This window comes from Melopsittacus undulatus, chromosome 6 (genome assembly GCF_012275295.1).
Source record: "Melopsittacus undulatus isolate bMelUnd1 chromosome 6, bMelUnd1.mat.Z, whole genome shotgun sequence".
Taxonomy (NCBI): Eukaryota; Metazoa; Chordata; class Aves; order Psittaciformes; family Psittaculidae; genus Melopsittacus; species Melopsittacus undulatus.
This window is the reverse complement of record NC_047532.1, coordinates 9572338-9593399: the sequence shown is the minus strand read 5'-3', so window position 1 is coordinate 9593399 and position 21062 is coordinate 9572338. Positions and strand designations below refer to the sequence as shown.

The 21062-nt window shown below is 39.8% G+C and overlaps 1 protein-coding gene across 1 annotated transcript in view; it reads left to right on the top strand.

Annotated features, from left to right (window-relative positions):
* The window catches only part of LRRC7 (leucine rich repeat containing 7), a 93755-nt gene that overhangs the window by 18949 nt on the left and 53744 nt on the right, over positions 1-21062 (top strand). Inside the window, exons 6-9 of the mRNA XM_031050810.2 lie at positions 12363-12426; positions 16584-16658; positions 18777-18921; positions 20773-20845. Coding sequence (XP_030906670.2) covers positions 12363-12426; positions 16584-16658; positions 18777-18921; positions 20773-20845 — 357 coding nt within the window. The remainder of the gene's footprint in view (positions 1-12362; positions 12427-16583; positions 16659-18776; positions 18922-20772; positions 20846-21062) is intronic.

Sequence of the window (21062 nt, the reverse complement as noted above, 5' to 3'; positions counted from 1 at the left end):
ATTTTGCTAAAGGACAAAAGCAGCACTTGGGGCTCTATTCCTGTATGGGGTGGGTCTGCTGTGGGCAGAGGGGAAGCAGGAGATGGGGGAACCAACCACAGGGGCTACTCCCACCTCATGGTTACTGAAGGAGCTGGCCTGGAATGTCCCAGCACACTGAGGGTGAGCATCCGATGGCCCTGCCCACCAATCACCCTCCTCCTGTGCCCAAGCTCCAGTTCTCACCAGTAGCGTGTTTTTTGATCATGGTTTGTTGGTGTATGAAGACATCAGATCTGCTCTGGACACACAGCAGGTTTGGGTGGTTTTGGCTGGAATCAACCAGAAATGGTAAGTTTTAATCACAAATTATGTAACTACATTATAAGAGTGCATTGATCAGCACTGATAATAGTCCTTTGAATGTGCTTGCCTGCATTGCCTCTTCTTTGTTGCTTTAAATCCATACATTTTTGACAGATACTGATCTTCTCATTACCTCTCTGTCCCCTTGGTTTGGGATTGTTTTAGTGCAGTCTTCCTGCATTGCCCAAATATTCCATACCTGTCATCTTACTTTTGGTTAGAGTCAGGAATAAAGGGACTTCATGGACCATGACCAGCGGGTGGTTTAGGGTTTTAGTCCTTTTGTTCAAATAGCCTTTTTATATTGATGTGTTTTTAGTCTTAAAAGATAAATCAATGTGTTTTATTCTTGATTGCACAGTTTTAGGCTTTGATTGCAATAAAATACAACTATGTGAAAATAGAGGCAATATGTTTTAGCCGCACAGTCTCATTTCCGAGAATTGCTGCCAATTATGTTTGCTGTCACATTCAGCACTGGAAAAACACTTGTTGAGACTTAGCTGTTGTCTGTAACCTTCTAGTTTGCTTTTTTCTGCAAATGCATCAAGTAATAATGAATCTTAGGGTTTTAGTTGCCTCTATTGACTTTACAACTGTACTTCTGTGCCTTCCAGTTCCACAAGAGTGGTTCTCCAAAACTCTATGCAAAAGAAACCTTCCTATCTTGTGCTAGTACTTTACTGTCAATGCTGGACTATCTTGATGCATCTTTCTTTCAACCATTTGAAAGCACAGAGGGTCAGTCTTGTCTCAAATTTGCCATGAAACGTATTTCAAAGAGAAATGGAAACAAGAAGGATGCCATCCATTAAAAGTTTTCCTTCTGGATAATGAATGAATATATTGAAAATGCTATATTTGTTCATATATAATGATAGTATCTGGTGTGGCTTCATAATTGAATAACAAAAGCTGGGAAATGGAGAATCCTGGTTTTCACCCAGAAGAATTTACTCTTAGGGAATTTTATAAAATGGATTTTTTTTCTCTCCTTTAAATTCCAAGTGTACTTTTTATTCTGTAAATATAATGTGGAAATCTGACATTTATCTCTAGCATTCTGTCTTTCCATGTCTGTCTTTCCTCCAAAATTTAGAGATAGGAAGTAGAAGCTTTAGAAAGTGGTGCTGGGCAGTGAACAGGTTCCTTTTCCCCCTGGCCAATTTATTTATTTGTGTATGTATTGTATTTTACAAGCCTGCTAAATCAAAGATGTTGTAAGTCCTGGGTTGTGATTTCTTTCATTCCTTGACCAACTGCCTGGCCGTACAGTAACTCTTTCACACCTGCAACCAGACTATTAAATGCTGCTCTGGGAATGTTAAACTTTGAATTGATTCCACTACTAAGCTCTAAAATTCATATCCCAGTTACCCACAACCACAAAATATCTGTCAACAAATGGAATGGAAACAAGACAGAGTGGTAGAAGTTGTCCTGCTCTTCTTGTAATTGTCATAATAAGTGGGGTTTAAATTACCTGTAGCTCTTACTTATGCTAGTTATTTGTTAAAAGTGGTTATACTGTGTGTAAGGAGACTCAAAGGATCAAGGTTTCTAAGCAGCAGCAGAACACCTGTATAAACAGTGTGCAGTAATTTGGTTTTAAAACAATATAAAGTGAAGTAGACCAGATTCTTCCTTGACAGAATAGATATAATAGTAGATGTTCTGCAGAGGTTAAGTTTGCAGATTGAAAGTATCTAAACCAGTACAGTGATAATTCTTGCACTTTTCTGTACCTGGGACTTTATTCCAAGTGGAGAAAACAGGCAGAATATTACAGGTGAATCACTTCTTGTGTAGGTGCTGTGTGTGTTGAATGCTGATAGTTCTCTGAAATAATGATTTTGCTGTAAAACTGACATGTCACTTGAAGTGTCTCTGGTGATTTATCAAACTATTGTCTGAAAGAGTCAAGTACAGTTATTTTGTCCTGATTCCCTATTTCAATACCACTTTGCTTTGGCTTTTTGAGATAAGTGTGAACATTTCTCAGGGTTTGCAGCACTGAAAGGCAGAGGGTAGAGCCCTGCTTCCTTCTGGAGTTCCATCTCCCAGGAGTGAGCCAAGGTATTCACACAAGATTTGAGACATCAGGAAGGTCAAATTCCTAGAATCATAGGATCCCGGACTGATTTGAATTGGAAGAGGCCTTAGAATTCATCCAGTTCCAACCCCTGCCACAGACAGGGACACCTTCTGCTAGAGCAGGATGCTCCAAGCCCCATGCAACCTGGCCTTGAGCACTGCAAGGGATGGGGCTTCTCTGAGCACCCTGTGCAGAATTTGCTGAATAAAGCTGATTCCATTAACTGGATATAAAAAACATTCTTGTGCCTTAAGAACATTGGTTCCCTTGGCTACAATAACATTTGTGTTTCTAAAATCCCTAAAACTTCTAAATCCTAATTTAGGAAATACATTTGCAAACATTGCAGGCTGGCTTAAATGTGTCAAAGTCAGTGGAACACTTTATATTGGCTGAGAATCTGTCCAGAGGCATCTAAACGCAGGTTTGAAAGCCTGGCTTTAGGCTGCTGCTGTCTGAAATGCTGTTCCACTTTCCTTCTCACTTACTATGAAGATGTAAACTCTTTCCCACACTTTGACATTCCAAATATTTTCATCATTCCTAGTGACCTGTTTTCTTCAAATACCAACTCTGGCTGAGTTTATTAAATCATATTCCACAAGACTCACTACTTTGGCACTACATTAGTAAAATATTGCCAGTATTTTAATAAGCAACTACTATTACATATTGTCCCTTCAGGCTTTTTGAACTGAATGTATTTGCTGCTGAGAGAAGATGCAGGAAAATGTGTTCTATTGTTTTCATGTTGTAAGAATGCTTTTCCAACATACGTGGTGGGTGAAGGTGGTCGGAGAAACTGCCTTCATTATTCATGTCTAAAGGCAGGGGTGGCATTTTTTTGGCTGTATCTCTAGTAAGGGACACCCGTTGGGGAAGATGCAGCTGGAATCACATTGAGCAGGCAACAGAGCTGCTTCTGCCAGCTTGGATCATCCTCACATTGCTCAAGCTGCAATTAGTGCTTCTAATCTGGTGGTGTTCATGCTGCACAGTTTTAATGTGTCAGATGGGCAAAGGGAAGATGCAGCAGAAAACATGTCCAGGCCTGTTTCGTACACCAAGTATTTTGTCTTACCACTTACTTGCTTTCTTACAACTTCCATTTAACAGATGCAAAGGTGATTTCTTTCTTCAGGAGGGTTTCTGCCTGCTCATTAGGACATATTTCAGATAAAGACTTCATAGCACAAAGTGGTGGGAGGGGGAACATTTATAACATGGAGAATCATCCAAACTCACTCTCATTTTATTCTTAATTATCCCAGAACACTCAGCTCCTCCCAGAACAGCAGGAGCTAAACCCTCCCAGGATTCCCTCTGACTGGTATTAATGAGGTCTGGTTTGGTTACACTTACACTTTGTGCTCTGCTTTCCTGGTTTATGGTGTGCAAGGAAATCACTTGTTATGCTCAGAACACTCTAAGTCAGCATCCTTTTAATTTTCCTTGATTTAAAATAAAGTACCTACAGAGTAAAACTGCCTGCACACAACCCAAACTGAGAGGAATTCAATAGAAGATGACTTCTGGAATGCACTGAGAACAGGATGAGATTTTACCTGCCCTCACTGTTGGAGACCTTTTCTTTTCCCCAGCTGGAACAGGAGACTACTCAAAGCACATGTTCCTCTGCTGCAGAGCTGCTGCAGCATTGACTTGCTCACAAGTCACTCCTCCCCTGAGTGCCTGTACTCATTGCACTGTGCGTCCCTCTCCTGCTTAGCCTGATGCCCTGGGATAGTGCATTTGTCCTTCAATGGGCTGTTGGAGTAGGGATGGATGGTGCTGAGCTGAACACTAGTAGAATGATGTTTGCAGTTGTTGCCATCCTTATCAAAGTGAGGAGCAGTGCCTGCAGCCACTGCAGGTGGTTTATTTATGTCATCAGGAAAGTGATCAAGCAAAAATCAGTGCCTCCCAGCTGCTTATGTTCTTATACACATCTAAAATGTGATTGACAATGACTTTTGAAAACTGCAGAATGCAGATGTCTGGGGAAATCACAGTGGTCATACATCCTTTAGCAGTTACATCTTCCTGTAGCTGGTCAGTGAGGTCTTTTACAAGCTATTAACCTTTGTATTTCCTATTGACATATGTTTGTAGACTATATTATATCCAGTATTTATGCCTTGTAGCCCTGGTTTTAGCACATGTGGCTTTTCCATCCTTTGCCCATTTCAGTGTGTGGCAGTAGAGATCATCTAGGTCTTACAAACTGTACTTCTACAGCTGAAACTGCTGACATCACCTATGAAGCAATCAACCATTCTTCAGAGGTTGTATAACTACATAAGGATGCTTTACATGTGACAACAGGGGCTTTCCTTCTGTTTTTTCATTTTCTGAGGTGTTCTGTGCCACCTCTGACTGCTTCCATCCTTCTTCCTCAGTTAATATGTACTTAGTTACAGAGTCATGATATTTTTCACCTCAAATTCCTCTTTGTCTTTTTCTAGCACATTCACATTTTATTTCTCTGGCTTTGCCTTTAGAAATAATGCCAGTTTTGATAGCGTTTGTAATGTCTTTAAGTCATATTTTGGTAGAAAGATTAATCAAAAGAACTGCGAAGTTAGAAATCTGTATTGAGAGGAAAATTCTTTTGCTTTTTGGGCTACCTAATTCAGTTAACTTTTAATCATTGGATATTCATTAACACCATTTGAACTTGGTTCATCCTGTTAATTAGTTCAGCATCTTAAGTTAGGTCTTCTTCCTGCTCTCTGGCAAAGTAAATGGGAAAACAGAGCCCATATTGCATTTTCCGTCTCTTTAATTTATGTTCATTTGTTCCATGCAAAACTAGTACATGGGGGTATAAAGCATGTGCTGAATTCTTTAGGGATTTGAATAACATATGGTATATCCTGGTGAAACATGGGTTATTTTTAGTTAGCTTTTAGTAGTGGGAAACGTCTGCTTCTCCTCCATCTTCAAGGTGGTAGAGACCCAGATCCCGAGTGCTACTCTACTCATTTTGCATTGATTTAGTGGTATGTTTGAGCTGGTCAGCACTGCTGTGGCTGGTTCCTTTCCACTGTATTATTGCCCCATAAACAAAATATAAGTTGTCAAATTCCTTGTTTACCAAATACTGAACCTTGTAGGCAGAAGCACAAGGTGGCCTTTGTGGCAGTGAATGACACAGTCACTCCTGCTCAGTCCTGGTGGGTTCCTAATTATTGAATAGGTGAGCCTGTCACAGCACATGGAGCAGTTTGTGCTCTCAGTATCTCACCTCTGTTACTGATACACCATGTTTCTCTTCCCACGTGCAGACAAATTGCAACAAAATCCTTGATCTCAGCAGAACCACATCTACTTTAATAGATGGGAATTTGTCTCCAAGGTTTAGTGACTGCTGGGGGGTGTTTACCCTGGGGCTCACACTGCCCTCAAGGAATATTATGTATTATAATATATATTACTGGTGCTGGTACTTTGAATGCTTTTAACTAGATATACTTCAAAATTTTACAACCTTGAAGTTTTCATCTTCAAGTTGTCCATTGAAATTAGTATTTTATGGTAGATATGAGGTGAAGAAACACACGTTACTTTCTGGAAAAGGGGCTGTAGTGAAGTTGAGGCCATTTAATCCTGCAAGTGGGCACATAGCTCCTCATTACGTTATGGATGGCAATCCTCCAGATTTTTGAGGTGAGCGTTATGAAATAGAAACACCAACTGTTAGGTGGTAATTTTCAATTTTCCATATCAAAGGATTCTTCAGGAAGTGATCATAAGTGAGACATTTCAGGGTCACGCTGTGAATGTGTACATGACAGATGATATTGTATTCCAGTATTCCAGAAAGCAGTCACAAGATTCTGTACAGGAGTACCATATGCATCATGTACTGATCATCACATCAATGACTCCATCCCAGCCCATCCTCCTGCTGTTAAACAGCAGCAGCAATAGCTGTGTTCTGTTTATGTATGTAATCAGTTAGGCAGAAGTGGATCTGAACCGAGATTCCGAATGTTCTTCCCCAAAGCTCTGAAAACTGTGTTGGAAGAGAAATCTGTGTGTGAATGAGGGTCAAAACTGTGAAGATATCACCTTTTTCTGCCATCCGTTGAGCAAACTGTTCCATCTGTGGAATGATTCATAACTGAGTCCTGAACTAAAGGATTGATTCTAGGGATCTGATGGGTTTCCAGCAGAAACAAAGCCGAAGGGAATTTAGGATTCTGTGTGGAAGGCAGTGTTTGAAGTCATGGTGTGGTTTTAAAATCTTTACACTTTGCACCCAAATATTTTTTCCCCAAAATCAGGTGTCCCTGTGTTTTTCTTATGACTGAATCACACAAGAGCTCGATTTCCAGCTTCCATTTAAAGAACCCTTGTCCATGGGGCACCAGAAGTGACAGCATGAAGAACATCAGCATGAGTTGACTGTGTTGACATAGTTCTCCCAGGATATGTTATGAGACCAAAGAACTCTGGTACACAAAGGCTGATGGAGGGGGCCTCTTTTTAGTCCCAGAGGGTTTGATCTGGGTGAGCATGATGGGTGGTTTCCCCTATGCTCAACCCAAGGGACATGTGTACAACCCCATGCATTGCACGGCAGTGTTGCTATGCAGACTCTCTGCTCCTCACTTCTCTCTGTGTTAGTTACTAAGACCTTCCAAGAGTAACACTGCCACAACTGACCAATAAAGAGCTGCTGGGGTTACTTGGTCTTCAGACACAGAACTGCTTTGGGCATCATTCTGGGGTCTCTGCTATATTCTCTGATTTGTGCATTGGTGCTGCAGTTCTTCAGTGTTAAGTTCTTCAAGTCCTTAAGTCCTTCAATACAGTTAGAAGTTGAAATGGATATTGAGAGTTAAAGATGGATAGGCATTAGGATATATATTATGTACATAATTTTAAATATTTTCTCTGTTACATATTTCAGTCCATGCATAACAGTATTTTGTACCCTCAAACTCAGTTTTTAAGCATACTCTGTTATTTTGAAGCTTGTATCATATGTAGGCTCAACACTTTATGACAGATTAATTTATACTTTTCACCCTTCACTTCACACTGTACATGTTTTATATTCTAGAGTCTATATAAATTGAGATTTACGTGATTCTATCGTGTAATGCTTTAGTCCTGGTTGAGATCTAACTACTCCGCAACAGCTATACTACTAACATTAAGTAGTAATAGTACCGTGTAACTTCCAAACTGATTTATTAATGAATTTAAAGGTACATTGCGAGGTTTAAAATACTGAAACTGGAAGAAACTCCTGGATGTGATGTTTTAATGACTTTGAAGTAAAGGAGACTGTATACAACAGAAGTGTGAGAAGATCCTATTTGAAGTGAATACAGCAGATAGCACGTACTAGCAGCATGTTTGCCTTGATTTGCTCTTCATTTCTTCAGAAAATAATGGTATCCTTTTATCATGAGCTCAAATGAAAATGCAGTTTTGTGTGTTGCTGCCCAGGACACAGTGTGTAGCTGTTGTAACTTCCTCAGTCCTCCCTTAGAAGTACGCCACGTGCGAAGCAGGCATTGATTGAGTAGCAGTGTCAGATTGTACTTACCCCTGGGTAAATCTAGTTGTGTCTGATACAGTGCCATCTCACTCCTGAGTTTTACCTATTAGAGGTGTTTGTGTTATTTATGAATATAGTTCAGATGAGGGAATGATGCAGATGTGACCAGAAGTTTGTGATTGAAGGTTTGGATAAACCTGCATGTCATCGTCACCTCCTGTCTGTCAGAAAGCTGGCCAGGGTTTTGGTGGGAATACCATGATTTCTTTAACAGAATGTATGGCAGTTGACTTTTATGGCAATTGACTTGTTTGTTCTGGCAGAATCTCTAAAGCCAGGGCATGTTCCAAGTTATTTGAAGTGTTCTTGGAGCATCTTCTAAATAAGGCAGAAAAAAAACAAGCATGAAAAACATGACAAAGTTGTATTAGGCAGTGTATGTGATGACCATAACATGTAATGAATGCCACTGAGCTGTATCATGGGAGTTATGCTTAATGGTGTATGAATATTGTAAAACTGTTGTGAGCAAGGTTCATTTTCACCCAGTATGTAGTAATCTCTCTAAGTAATCTAGGCTGATTTTCATGCATTTGTAGGGCTTTGAGACCCATGTTCCATTATTGTTTGTAAAATACTTAAAAAATAATTCCCCTTATTGTGAACTGACCATGAGGTCCAGTTCAGTAGCCCAGAATCACACTTGTTCAGCCTGGACAAGAGAAGGCTCCTGAAGGGGAGAACTGAGAGCAGCTCCAGTGCCTAAAGGGGCTGCAGGAAAGCTGGAGAGGGACTTGGGACAAGGGCCTGTAGGGACAGGCCAAGGGGAATGGCTTGAACCTGCCAGAACAGGGGAGACTGAGCTGAGCTCTTAGGCAGAAGCTCTTCCCTGTGAGGGTGCTGAGGCGCTGGCACAGGGTGCCCAGAGAAGCTGTGGCTGCCCCATCCCTGGCAGTGTTCAAGGCCAGGTTGGACACAGGGGCTTGGAGCAAGCTGCTCCAGTGGAAGGGGTCCCTGCCCGTGGCAGGGGTTGGAACTGGATGAGCTTTAAGGTCCCTTCCAACCCAAACCAGTCTGGGATTCTGTGATTTTTGTCTAACTCCTGCAGTTCTTTTATAACCTTCCTGCAGGTTTTATTAGTGCATTAGTTACCTTACATTACATCATTCAAGCAGTGAATATTTAACTGAGCATTACCCATAATTGCACCTGTCCTGTTCCAGCCTTATAAAATGACCCAACATAAAAAAAATTATAATGAATCACTCCATAAGAAAAATATAATTAATTACATGAAAGAGATAAATATATCACTGGTTAATGAAAAATGTCAGATACTATTCCCTTGTGTACCTTTGGCAGTGTGATTTATCTTTGATCTACTACTAGCCAGACAAAATTAATCTGCCTCCATACAAATGTTTGAGTTTCTGATGGAAATTACATGAAGTGGTATTTAAAACTTGCCTACAGTGGTACAAGCCAAACCTTCTAAAGCAGAAGCCTTGCTGAAAGGCAGAACACAGTGTGACATCCACAGGTCTTTACTGACTTGATTGTAACTTTGATTATTATTGGTTTTTGAAGCGTTTCAGTGTTTCACATTTCAAAATACATGATTCTGTCTCTGTATAAAGAGTGATTTCATATGCGAATGACAATGGAGCACTGCTGTTTAGGTATCTCCACTCTTGTGCTTAGAGTTTAGGATCACTTGGTGAATTGCCATCACCAGAAGCCTTTATAGACTTTAATGCAGAATGCATAGTCCTGCCTGTGAGAGAAAGCTTTGTACCAGCTATTAAAAACATGCATCACATTTCCTGGTTTATAATTGTGAAAGCTTTGTGCACTGTGGTTGTACAGTTAATATAACTGGAGAAACTTGGAGCATCTGCATGTGTAATGGGCTATAAACTTGCAGTGCTGCCAGGCTGGAATGTGTTTCTGGTGTGTTTTAAACAAAAATACTCTGATTTCCAAAGCAGTAACTGGTAAACTGTGGATAAGTAAAAGTTGAATCATTTTTAGGCAGCTCTGGAGGCCAGGCTTGGCAACACTCACTGCCATAGAGAGCACACAGGAGTGAAGGGTTCTCCTACAGTCAGTGAGATTCCGTACGGTAACCAGCGGGCCCATAGTCAGTGCTTTTGCAGTTACAAGTGTAGTTACTTACTCCATGGAGTTCAATTGATTTTCCTATCTGTGTGTGATATTTACAACTTGTATCTAAGTGTCAGAAGTCTGAACTAGATAAATGGCAGATCAGTTGAGACAGTGGTGAAAGGTTTAGGAGGAGTAAGTTAGACAAAAAGTAGATGTTTTAGGGATATACATGCTATTATGAATAGGAGGGTAGATGAGCTGGCTTGAGTGTGTTGCAGATTAATACTTAGGTGTTGTCTGCATGTGTAACACCTCACTCAGCTTTTGCAAAGCATTTCCAAAGAGAAGTGCAGTGCATTTGAGCACCAGAGGGGTTAAAAACATTTTTCACTATTACTTTAATGGAGATTATAATGTAAAATGGAATCATCTGGGGAAGAGTGGGAAATGTTCACTTTGTCCAGGTGACTTCATTATCTCTCTCTATCATCCTCTTCTGCTGTGTTGGTGGAATGCTCAGTTATGTTGCCTGGCTCCCACCCTCCCAGATGCTGCTGCAGACCAAGGGCTTGCCAGTGAAAGAGAAAATGTTTTCATTTTTACTTCTAGTTTTATAACAGGAATAAATAAATGCTGTAAAAAGACACAATGGAGTAAGAAGCAGGTTGGGAATTGGGGAGCATGAATCAAGATTTATAGTACTGAAATGGACTGTGTAGAGTATATAGAAATATGTATATATATAAATTCAGGCTGATAAAGTTGGGGCTGCTCCATCCCTGGCAGTGTTTAAGGCCAGGTTGGGCAGAGCCTTGGGTGAGATGGTTTAGTGTGATGTGTCCCTGCCCATGGCAGGGGGGTTGGAGCATTCACAGCCCCCCTGGGCAACCCATTTCAGTACCTCACCACCCTCACAGTAAATAACTTCCTCCTTAGATCCAATCTAAACCTCTGCTGTTTAAGTTTGAACCCATTACCCCTTGTCCTGTCACTACAGTCCCTAACGAATAGTCCCTCCCCAGCATCCCTATAGGCCCCCTTCAGATACTGGAAGCTGCTCTGAGGTCTCCACGCAGCCTTCTCTTTTCCAGAAATCAGGAATAACATAGTTGCCAAATAGATTTCAGAGACTTTGTAGGAAACTGAGACCAGGCAAAGCTGGACAAGAGCAATTAACGGGCAAATAGAAAGGTGACCACTGAGAAGATTGTTTCAGAAAGCCTGATAGGTTAGAACAGGCTCACAGTAGGCATCAAAGAAATCAGTAAGGGATTTCTCAGTCCTTAGGCAGATAGCTCACCAATGAACCAGAGAGGCAGCTTCTCTGTACAGAACATTGCTTTCTGTAAAGAACAGAGCCACATCTGATGCATAGTCTTAGCTGGTGAGCCCAAGATTGATTCCTTGAAGATACACTGGAAGTGAAGAAGTACAGCAGGTCATTCAGCGTGACCTGAGTCTGTTTAATTAAAGAAATCCAATGAAATATGTAACTTCTCCAGCTAAAGGGCAGACTATTTGTTTACCTACATGGGTTTTTATTTTACTAACATGTCTAACAACAAGTCCTTCACTCTGTTATTAAAGAACAGCACTTCTGTTTCTGTGACTTCTTTTTCCTGTTTTAGAAAACTGAAAGTAAAATGTGAATTGTCATAAATGTGCAGCAGTGTTCTGCAGCCAGCCCCAGCAGAGCCCCATTTCCCCTAATTTCAGTGTTCAAACAGGGCTGTGTTTTTAGCCACAGTGTCTTTGATAATCAGTTTTACTTCTGCTACAAATTGCAGGTTGGTATTTTAGATCACATCAATTAAGTCTATGCTAATCTTTGATTAGGAACAACCCTGATTACTTCAGAAAGCCTCTGAACCCACTGCTGCATTTAATGCTAAATTATGCTGTTATTTTTATCCTCTTTTTCCATGACCACAATCCAGTGTGGTGGTCAGACTGTATTGGCCTAGCAGGGCTTAAAACTAAATTAGAGGTAATACCCTGTCCCAGTGTTGTTCACACAAACAAAAGCAGTAATTCATTGAACTGAATTTGATCTCAAGGAGGGAAGCCACATTGCCTCTTGGAAGGGGTCCTGGCTAAGTTTCAAGCTAACTTAAGCTAAGTTTCAGGAGCTATAGGTAATGTTTTTAGGATGGAGCATACTGTTCTCATTTGCATCTGCATCAAACTGATGACATTCTTCTTGCAATAACAGTATCACTTGAGCTTTGGTTTTATCTGAACAATCTAATTGACATTTTGCAAGTAAAAATTTCACCTTGGATATTTCCTCATCTCTTACAGGTCAATGCACAAACTGACTCAGCTGGAAAGGCTTGATCTGGGCAATAATGAATTCTCTGAACTGGTAAGAAATGCATCAGTCCTTAATCGGAAGCCTGTGTTCTATGTGTGGGGAATTAAACCTTTACTTAAAGGCATTATGTAGTGTAGCCACATGCTGTGGCCACATTTCCTTGTAGAAAGAAGACTTATAATAGTTCATGAGGTGAATGCTGGTAACAGAATGTGCCTCACCTATGTCAAGCTTCTGCAGTTCAGATCAAGGTGATGCTTCCCTGAGCTGGTTGCTATTGTTGGAATACTTCAGTGTGGGGTGACCGGATGATCCCAGTGTAAATGCTTGGGTCATTATCCAGTAATTTCTTAGTATCTGTCAGCATGTCTTGCAAGTATTAGCAGGAGTAAATTTTGTACTCCAAACACAGTTCTGTCCCTACCTCACCTCTAAGATGAGAACTGGGTTCCCTGAGATTTAACAGCTTTCGGGAGTTTTGTCTACTGTCAGTATAGAAAACAAACGGGTTGCTGTTCCCTTTAGGTATGTTTCTACTGCACCTATAGGAGTTGACGCTTGTCAGAAACAGTGTGAGGGTGCTTAAACTCTCTTAATGTGCCTGTTTTTAAGGAGAGCTCACTGACTTCACCTGCAGGAGCTGTAAATCTGCTAAAAGAACATAAAACTCAGAAAATTGGTGCCTTGTCATTGTTGAGAGCGATCGCTGCTTGGGCTACTCAGGACTTGCTCTTGTAGACAACAAATGAACACTGTGGTACTCACTGTTGCACTGATGGTGGTGGAAATTAATGCCTGTGTGTGCCTTACCCACCACCAGCCTGTCCAGTGACTTTGAAAGCCTGCGAGCCCAACCACCTTTCCTTCGGAACCATAGAAGTAAAGACATTGCTGCTAAATCAGGGGTTGCAGCTTTAGGAGGGTGATAGTTCCTGTAGCTTTAATTAAAATGAGGGTAATTTCACTTTAAACAACTTTTGAAAGTTCATCTAACAGTAAAAAGCTGCAGGAAAGTGTCTACATCTGGTTTATAGGCAGTGCGCTATCTTCTACCATTATGGTTATAACCCCATTATCATTAACTAGTTCATACAGCTGGGTAGGAGATTTATTTGTTTAACTCAGAGTTTTAATTAAAGCTAGAAATCTTTTGCATAGTTAAATAGAATAAAACCTTCAGAAGTGGCATTTGGAATTTTGATTGTAAGAAAAATATATATTGTATATATATTATTATATAAATATTTTATACTTTTTTTTCTGAATTCAGAGTGTGTCCTCTTCAGGGGTAGTCTTTGTTTTACATGACTTCAGCATCATTCTACATTTTTTCATTGTACCATACTGTCCCCTAAGAGAGCTCAATCAGGAGCTGGTGGCCCCATTCTGCTGTGAGGCCCAGACTCCCAGGATTGAGTCATTTTTCAGGAAGCTGGTACAGCAGTGTATGAACTGGAGTCAAATGCCACAAACAAAATGGGCAAAGAGGCAAGGGCACTGCATGCATCTGCAGAAATGTCATAAGAAAAGTGGTACTAGTTTAAAAGAAAAAGGATGGAAGGGTCCTGTTTTCCTGGATTCTCAAAACTTGATTTGGGCTTCAATAGAGACTTTCTTCTTATTGGAGGAAAATACTACCTAGAACTCCAGGCTTGTTCAGCCTGGAGAAGGAAGGCTCCAGGGAGACCTTGAGCAAGCTGCTCTAGTGGAAGATGTCCCTACCCATGGCAGTGGGTTGGAACTGGATGAGCTTTAAGGTCTCTTCCAACACAAACCATTCGATGAACTGTGGTGTTGTGGAAGAGCTGAGTTTCTACAACAGTTCCTCTCTGGACCATTGAAATCCCTTTGCACTGGAAGAGTCATTGCTCTCCATACAGACAAACTGGAGCAATGGGCATGGGGTTAAGAATAAAGGCTATTGCAAAAATGAAGTAATTCTGCTCATTCATTTTCTGGAAACAAGATTATACAACTCATGAGCAAGGCATGTGCTCCTAAAATAGAAATTGGCACTTCCAAAATAGAAACCATATTCAAGTGGTTTAATGTAATCAAGGAAGGGAATAGCAAATCTGTGTCCCAGGTCTCCAGGAAAACTGAAGCATTAAATCACAAGGTAGAGACAGGGTTTTGAGATCTCCCATTCTTTGAAGTGTCAAAAAATGGCACTGGGTAAAGGATGAACAGCAGTTGCAGGATCTGAAGGGAGGGGGAAGGCTGGGGTGGCTCTTCCCAGTTTCCAGAGTCTGCTGTCAGCAGTAAGGCTTTAGGAGAAATTGTGAAAGAAAATGGATAAAGAGAGGGAGAAAAAGAAGAGGAAAGAGGACAAAACGTAATACACTTTTATCAAAGATTCATGTCAGTATTCAATTCAGATTTTATACTGGGAAGTGTTCCTTTACTAAGAGGGTGCTTGAACTCTGGTACAGGCTTCCTGGAGAGGTGGTTCATGCCCCAGGCCTGTCAGTGATGAGGACATTTGACAATGACCATAATAATATCCTTTAAGTTCTGGTCAGCTCTGAATTGGTCAGGCAGTTGGACTGCATAATTGTTGTAAGTCCCTGGAATAGTCTATTGTATTCTATTTCTATTCTAGTCTATCCTATTTATATTGCATTCCTATTCTCATTCCATTCATAGCAATCTATGGGGAAAAATGAGAATACTCTCCACAAATGCATCAACAGAAGCATTTCTAACACAGACCAATAAGTTTTTAATTTCACTTACCAAAACTTCAATGAGATCTCATCTGGATTATGGTGCCATAATACTATACCATAATGCATGCTATACCTTAATAATGCTCAAGACATTTCCAATCACACTGTAATATGTGCAACATAGGAGTAGTCTGTTGCCTTTGGGAAGGGTGTCTGTCTAATGAGAGGGATTTAAAAGAAAATTGAAGTTGAGAGAGGAACTGTGGCTTTGTGCAATAACCTCAGTCAGTGAACACCCTGCAGGAATAAAGAGACATGGACCATCACAGGAACAAACAGTATTAAATGACCAGTAATCAGTTCAGCCTGGAAATCAGAAGTGAGTTTAACCACTGAATGACAACAACATTCCAATAGAAGCAACCAAGGCAAAATAAATGATCTTTAGACTATTGCCTTATCATTTTTTAATAGAAGCAGAATAGGTGACAACACAGGAAACTGAGGGACTGAGCCCTGCGGGTGGCAGGTTCTTTCTGTACTGTGTGACTTGGAAACTCATATTTCCTGTGGAATTACATCCTTCCAAGGAACTTAGGCCACAGCAGATAATCACAGCACTCTCTGAAGGTCCTGTGGTGCTAGACAGATACTTTTGTTTCTGGCTGTGTTGGAATAATTCCAATGCAATAGTACTACAGACTTATAAATGGTAGAATCTGAAAGCAAAGAAAATATTTCATATCAGTTTCTGGCAAAGAAAGCCCTCTGCAACTTTGCAACTAAGGCACATCGAAAGTCTTGGTTTATTGGGAAGAGAGCATTTCATGAAAAAGGAAACTATGGCTTAGGCTGAAACCTGGAAATATTGTGACCTGATAGCTCCTGATTTCACAGCTGTAATGAGTGAGAAATGATTTTGGGAACTGCCTTTTGCAGTTTCTCTCACTGACATCCTGGAGTGTTGAAATGAATAAAGCATCTTAGATTAAAGTTCAATATTGTAATTTTAAGGCTTTATCATTGCATACCACTGTTTTAACCACCAAATATGACATTTGCAGCCATCAAATCATGCATAAATGCAGTTTTCAATCAAACCCAAGGAAGTTTTCAGTGGCATGACTCTCTGTTCAGCTATCACGACTCGTGCAAAAGGCAGTTTCACACATGCTGCAGCATGAGCTTTGCTCTTTCTTTCCCATGCATTGTATCTGAAGCTCTGCAGTTCTCACTTCTCTTATTTGCCTTGCTCCTGCTGCCAATAGACTGTTTAGAACAGGAACTTCTGAGTTCTTCTTTCTGTTAATTTCTGTTCCAAAGCTTCTTAAATACTGCAAGTTTTGAAAAGAGTAACAGTGATTAAATGGAATGAAATGAGGATGTTGTTCATGTCATTAACTGTCTGAAAGTCTGATGTGGGCTATAAAAATTAAAGGAAGGTGAAGAGGGAATCCTTTTTTAAAAGACAATATTGATTTCTATTGAACCACAAAAGCAGTGATTTATCTGTCCATAACACTGAATTCTTTTCCTCAGCCTGAAGTTCTCGAACAAATACAGAATCTAAAGGAGTTGTGGATGGACAACAATTCCTTGCAAGTACTACCTGGGGTATGAACATTTATTTTATGTAATTAAGTTATTGTGTGATCCAATGAGCTATTTACCTTGCAATGAAAAACTGCGCATGCATTTGCTTGGATGGGTACATATTCCTGGTTCATATAGTCATTAATTATTATCGAGACATAAGTCTCAGCAGAGCCATTCATATGAAAAGCTTTTTAATGTTGTGTTATTACATGATAGTGGCTAAGGAGGGATGTGCCTGGCTTATTTAAGCCTTGGGTGCTTTTCTTTGTGAGGGGTCATTGCTTCTTGCACATCACTGTGTGCTAACTAGCCCTTCTGTAAAAACCCATGTGAGTTTTACAAAGAAGAGGAAATATTAAGTAATCTAAATAAGCTTAAAAATAACAGATGGTAGGTACAGATTGAAGTAAGCTAAAAGCAGTTCTGAGGCAGGGGCACAGGATGTGTTTCTCTAGAAAGCACTCCAGTTAGAAACGGAACAAAAAGCATTTTACAATGCAAACATTAAGGTCATGGTTCTGAGCCATTGCTACTCACCGTACAACTTTGTTTTTCGATTTTTATTGCCATGAATTGTTTGAGATTGTAACTCTAAAATCCCTACGGTGATTGTGGCTGGAGACAGGTCTCCCCATCGTTAGGGTTTTAACACACAGGTGACAACAGATCATGGGTTTTATGCACTAATACTCCTTATTGCTGCAGGGAGAATGCAGAACTAGATCTAGCACTGACGTGACGAGGTGTTGGAAGAAGTACCATCTCCTTTTTCACCTTTGAATGTTTGTGAATCAAAATTCAACGTTTTTCATTGAACAATGACTGGGTTTTGTTTTAACTAGATTACATTTGGGTTTTATTCTGTGCTAAGCAGATGTTTGCATGGAAAACTTTAATTTTCAGTCTCTGTCCAAATCTCCACTTTTAGTGCTCTGTCAGTGCAAAGAAAAGCTGATGTGGAAACCACTTGTTACTGAAACCAGCTGGAGATCAAGAACTGAAATAGTGCAGTATCACTGCGGCAGTATAACTGAGCAGAGGGAATAGCAGATCCATAAGAGAGTGTGGGCACAAACATTATAAGCATTGTTCTGTTTCTTTCCCCTTCACAATGAAATGGGTTGATGAATCCAGTGCTGAAACGTGTTCCAAACACAGTCCTGCTGAGCTGACAGAATCCCTGGAGAGGGTCCTTAGAGGTAAAAAGGCTCAAGGAGATCGTGGAACTGAATCCCAAGGAGCATAATTATTTCAGTGAAGAATTAATGTTTCCTGAATCTGATCCTAGTAGATCCTAGATGAAGTTTTATGAAAGCCTTCCTCACAATAAGAGGTTTAAAGCAGTTAATATTAGCCTTAAAATTTGGCTTTTAAAAATAGAAATGCAATGCCAAGTGGTAATTGATTTTAAGATGTAGAGATTTGCCAGGTTTCCAGTGTGGATAATTCAGGTTTTTAAATAGTCTGTGCTACTAGTCATGTTCAACTGTTAAAATAGGTAGACTGACGAAGGGTGGGTGAAAGAGAGATTTTCCCTTTACACAACACTCAGCTAGGATTAAAGATAAGATGAAACTGCCTCTGTAGAAGCAGAGATAATTCCTGTCCTGTTGCTCATTGATGCTCTAGCTACAGATAAACACTTATTCGCAAATATGTACCGTGGGGGTTAGCCCCTCATAATTGAACTGTGAATGTCTAAAGTCTAGTTTTAGGTTCTATAAAATTCAGAGAATCAGTTTGATGCAAAAGAGCTTTACCTGCATGTCCAGCCTTAGTGCTCTTCAGGACTGCTGAATAGATGTGACTTGTGAGTAAATACCCTTGTATCTGTGTCCAGATGAAGAAATAATACAGCTGAATAAGAACTCAAACCTTGCACAGATGTGATGGATTTGGAACACATTATTTAGCTTGGCATGTGTTGCTTAGTCTGGTATGGTTGCTTTTGGAGTTGTTGGGACAAGAGGGGTGTTGGACCACCAGTCATACCTTGGCAGTGAAATAAAAGGCTGCTGAGATAACTGAATATGAGCCTGTATTACCATGTATTACCATTGCTTGTCTTTAATTGAATTTAGAAGCTGGCATGCAGTGTCTATCTGTTCAAGTAACGCTTTGTAACATGTTATTAAGTCTATAGGGAAGTTAAAACAGCTCGTGTACCTGGATGTGTCAAAAAACAGGATAGAAACTGTGGATTTGGACATATCAGGATGTGAAGGACTTGAAGATCTCTTATTGTCATCCAATATGTTGCAGCAACTGCCAGACTCCATAGGTGAGAAAAACTGAGGATTTCTTGTGATCTTTTACAGTTGAGGATTTAATTTATATCTTTTTTGGAGGTGATTGTGAGACTTTATAATAGCTGGAACAAGAACTGCCATTAAATTCCAAAGGAGTTGGAAACATCTCTGTCTGGATAGTCCATGAAGACCATTTTGTAAAGTCAGGAAAAAATCCCTGCTTAGAAGGAACTGATTATTCTACTTTGCTATTTTAAAGAGAATAAACAAAGAAAGATATAATTGAGCTGATCTGAATTAGAAAGTAAGTATAATAGTGATTATGTTAACAGCAAGAAGCTCTGGAAGGAAATTGCTGCTCTTAGTTACAGTAGCGCAATTCCATATGAGAGCATTAAACAAATAGTTCAAACTACTGGTTTTCTTTTTTGACTACATTGCATGCACAGAAGTTCTGAATTATTTAGGATATACAGAAGCTGAGTGGTTGTAGGTGTCTAACTCTGTAAATCTGCATGTTTCGTTTTGGTCTTGACCCCTTATATTTTCTTTGGTAACACTTGAAGTCTTTCTCCTACTGCTTCCAGCTGATGAACCACTAAATCATTGTCATCATCATGTTTTTCACCTCCCTAAATGTGTCACTTTGAACATGGAGCTCTTAAATTCCCCAGTCTTAGTCAAGATTCCCAAGAGTATTGCTAGGTAACGTTCCTGTGCTACAGGAATGGTATTCGATGTCTTTTACAGCTCTTTTCCATCTTGGTCTTCTACATTGCACCCTGAATTCTAGATGTTTTGCTTTATGTGGGTTTCTGATGTGCATATGCAGATTGGTTTTTAGAGGAGACTTCGCTCCTGAATAAATGTGCATTCTTTGAATTATACATTCTTGCAACTCTATATATTCAGTCCTCATTTCCAAATTCTCATTACTCAATAGTAATAGATTCAACAGGAGTAAAGCAAAACCAAACATTTTAATACTGCACTTTCCAGCATCCTTTTTAATTATACTTTTCATTTGCTTCCGTTTTCATAATTTTTTTCTATATTAGTGATTCATTTATATTATTCCCAACATTAATTGCAAATAATAATTTAAAACCTGCTATTTCAGTGCAGAATTCTTTCAGGAGGAAAAGCAGATTTTGAAGTGTTAATAACCTCCAGAAGGTGAAAATCTGTTTCAAGCTCTGTTTCTAGCATGGCAGTGCAATGTTTTTCCCATTTTTTCTGTCTTTGTTATTGTTTTCTGCAATTTTGCCCTGATAAAGCGGAAGTTTCTTTCACTTCTTGGTTAATATTACCTAGTTATGCATCTGCTTACACATAGATGTGTAATAACTCTTTTAACGATAGCAATGAGCCACAGATGCAAATACAGTCAGGACGGATTCTGGTTTTCAGTCAGGTTCCAGCCTTCTGTCTATACTCACATATTGTGAAGCTTTATAAATACAGCATTAACTTTAGATGCTTTACCTCATGTCCTGTTATGACCTGAGCACCTTTTAATCAAGGCAACAGGACTTGAATTCAATAGAAACATTAACAGATAAGCAGAAATACAGCTCTTGCTGCACAGGTAGTATCCTTGTCTTTCTTTTTTACAGGTTTTTTTTCCTAGACTCCAGGAATACATTTAATATTTCGCTTGCAGTTCAGCTTAACATTTAATCAGTGCTTCAGTTTGATGACACACATTGTCAATGGGACAAGAATGTGGCTGCGCACTATCCTATGTACCTGTGTTTTGTAAACTGTAGATTGGGGTTATTCAGCATTAGAAATCACTGTTTCTTGAAGGATACAGGGGATTAGAGTAAGCAGATATCAATGTGAAATGTTTTACTATTACTTCTTCCTTCCCTGTTTTGCAGGACTGTTGAAGAGGCTCACAACTTTGAAAGTAGATGACAATCAGCTTACAATTCTGCCAAATGCAATTGGAAAGTGAGTATAAGTCTTATGATTTTCAGCATTAAGGAAAATGTGTTTTCCCTTCTGCTTGTGGAATGTGGGGGCTTGAAAATGAAAAATAAGACAAAGATGTATTGAATTATAAAATAACTTAGAAATGTGTGCCTAACACCAGTTTATCGCATTTAGATTTGGCACAACACTGCTGTAAGTGATCAGAAGATGAAATGTATCTCATTTTCTAAGGAAA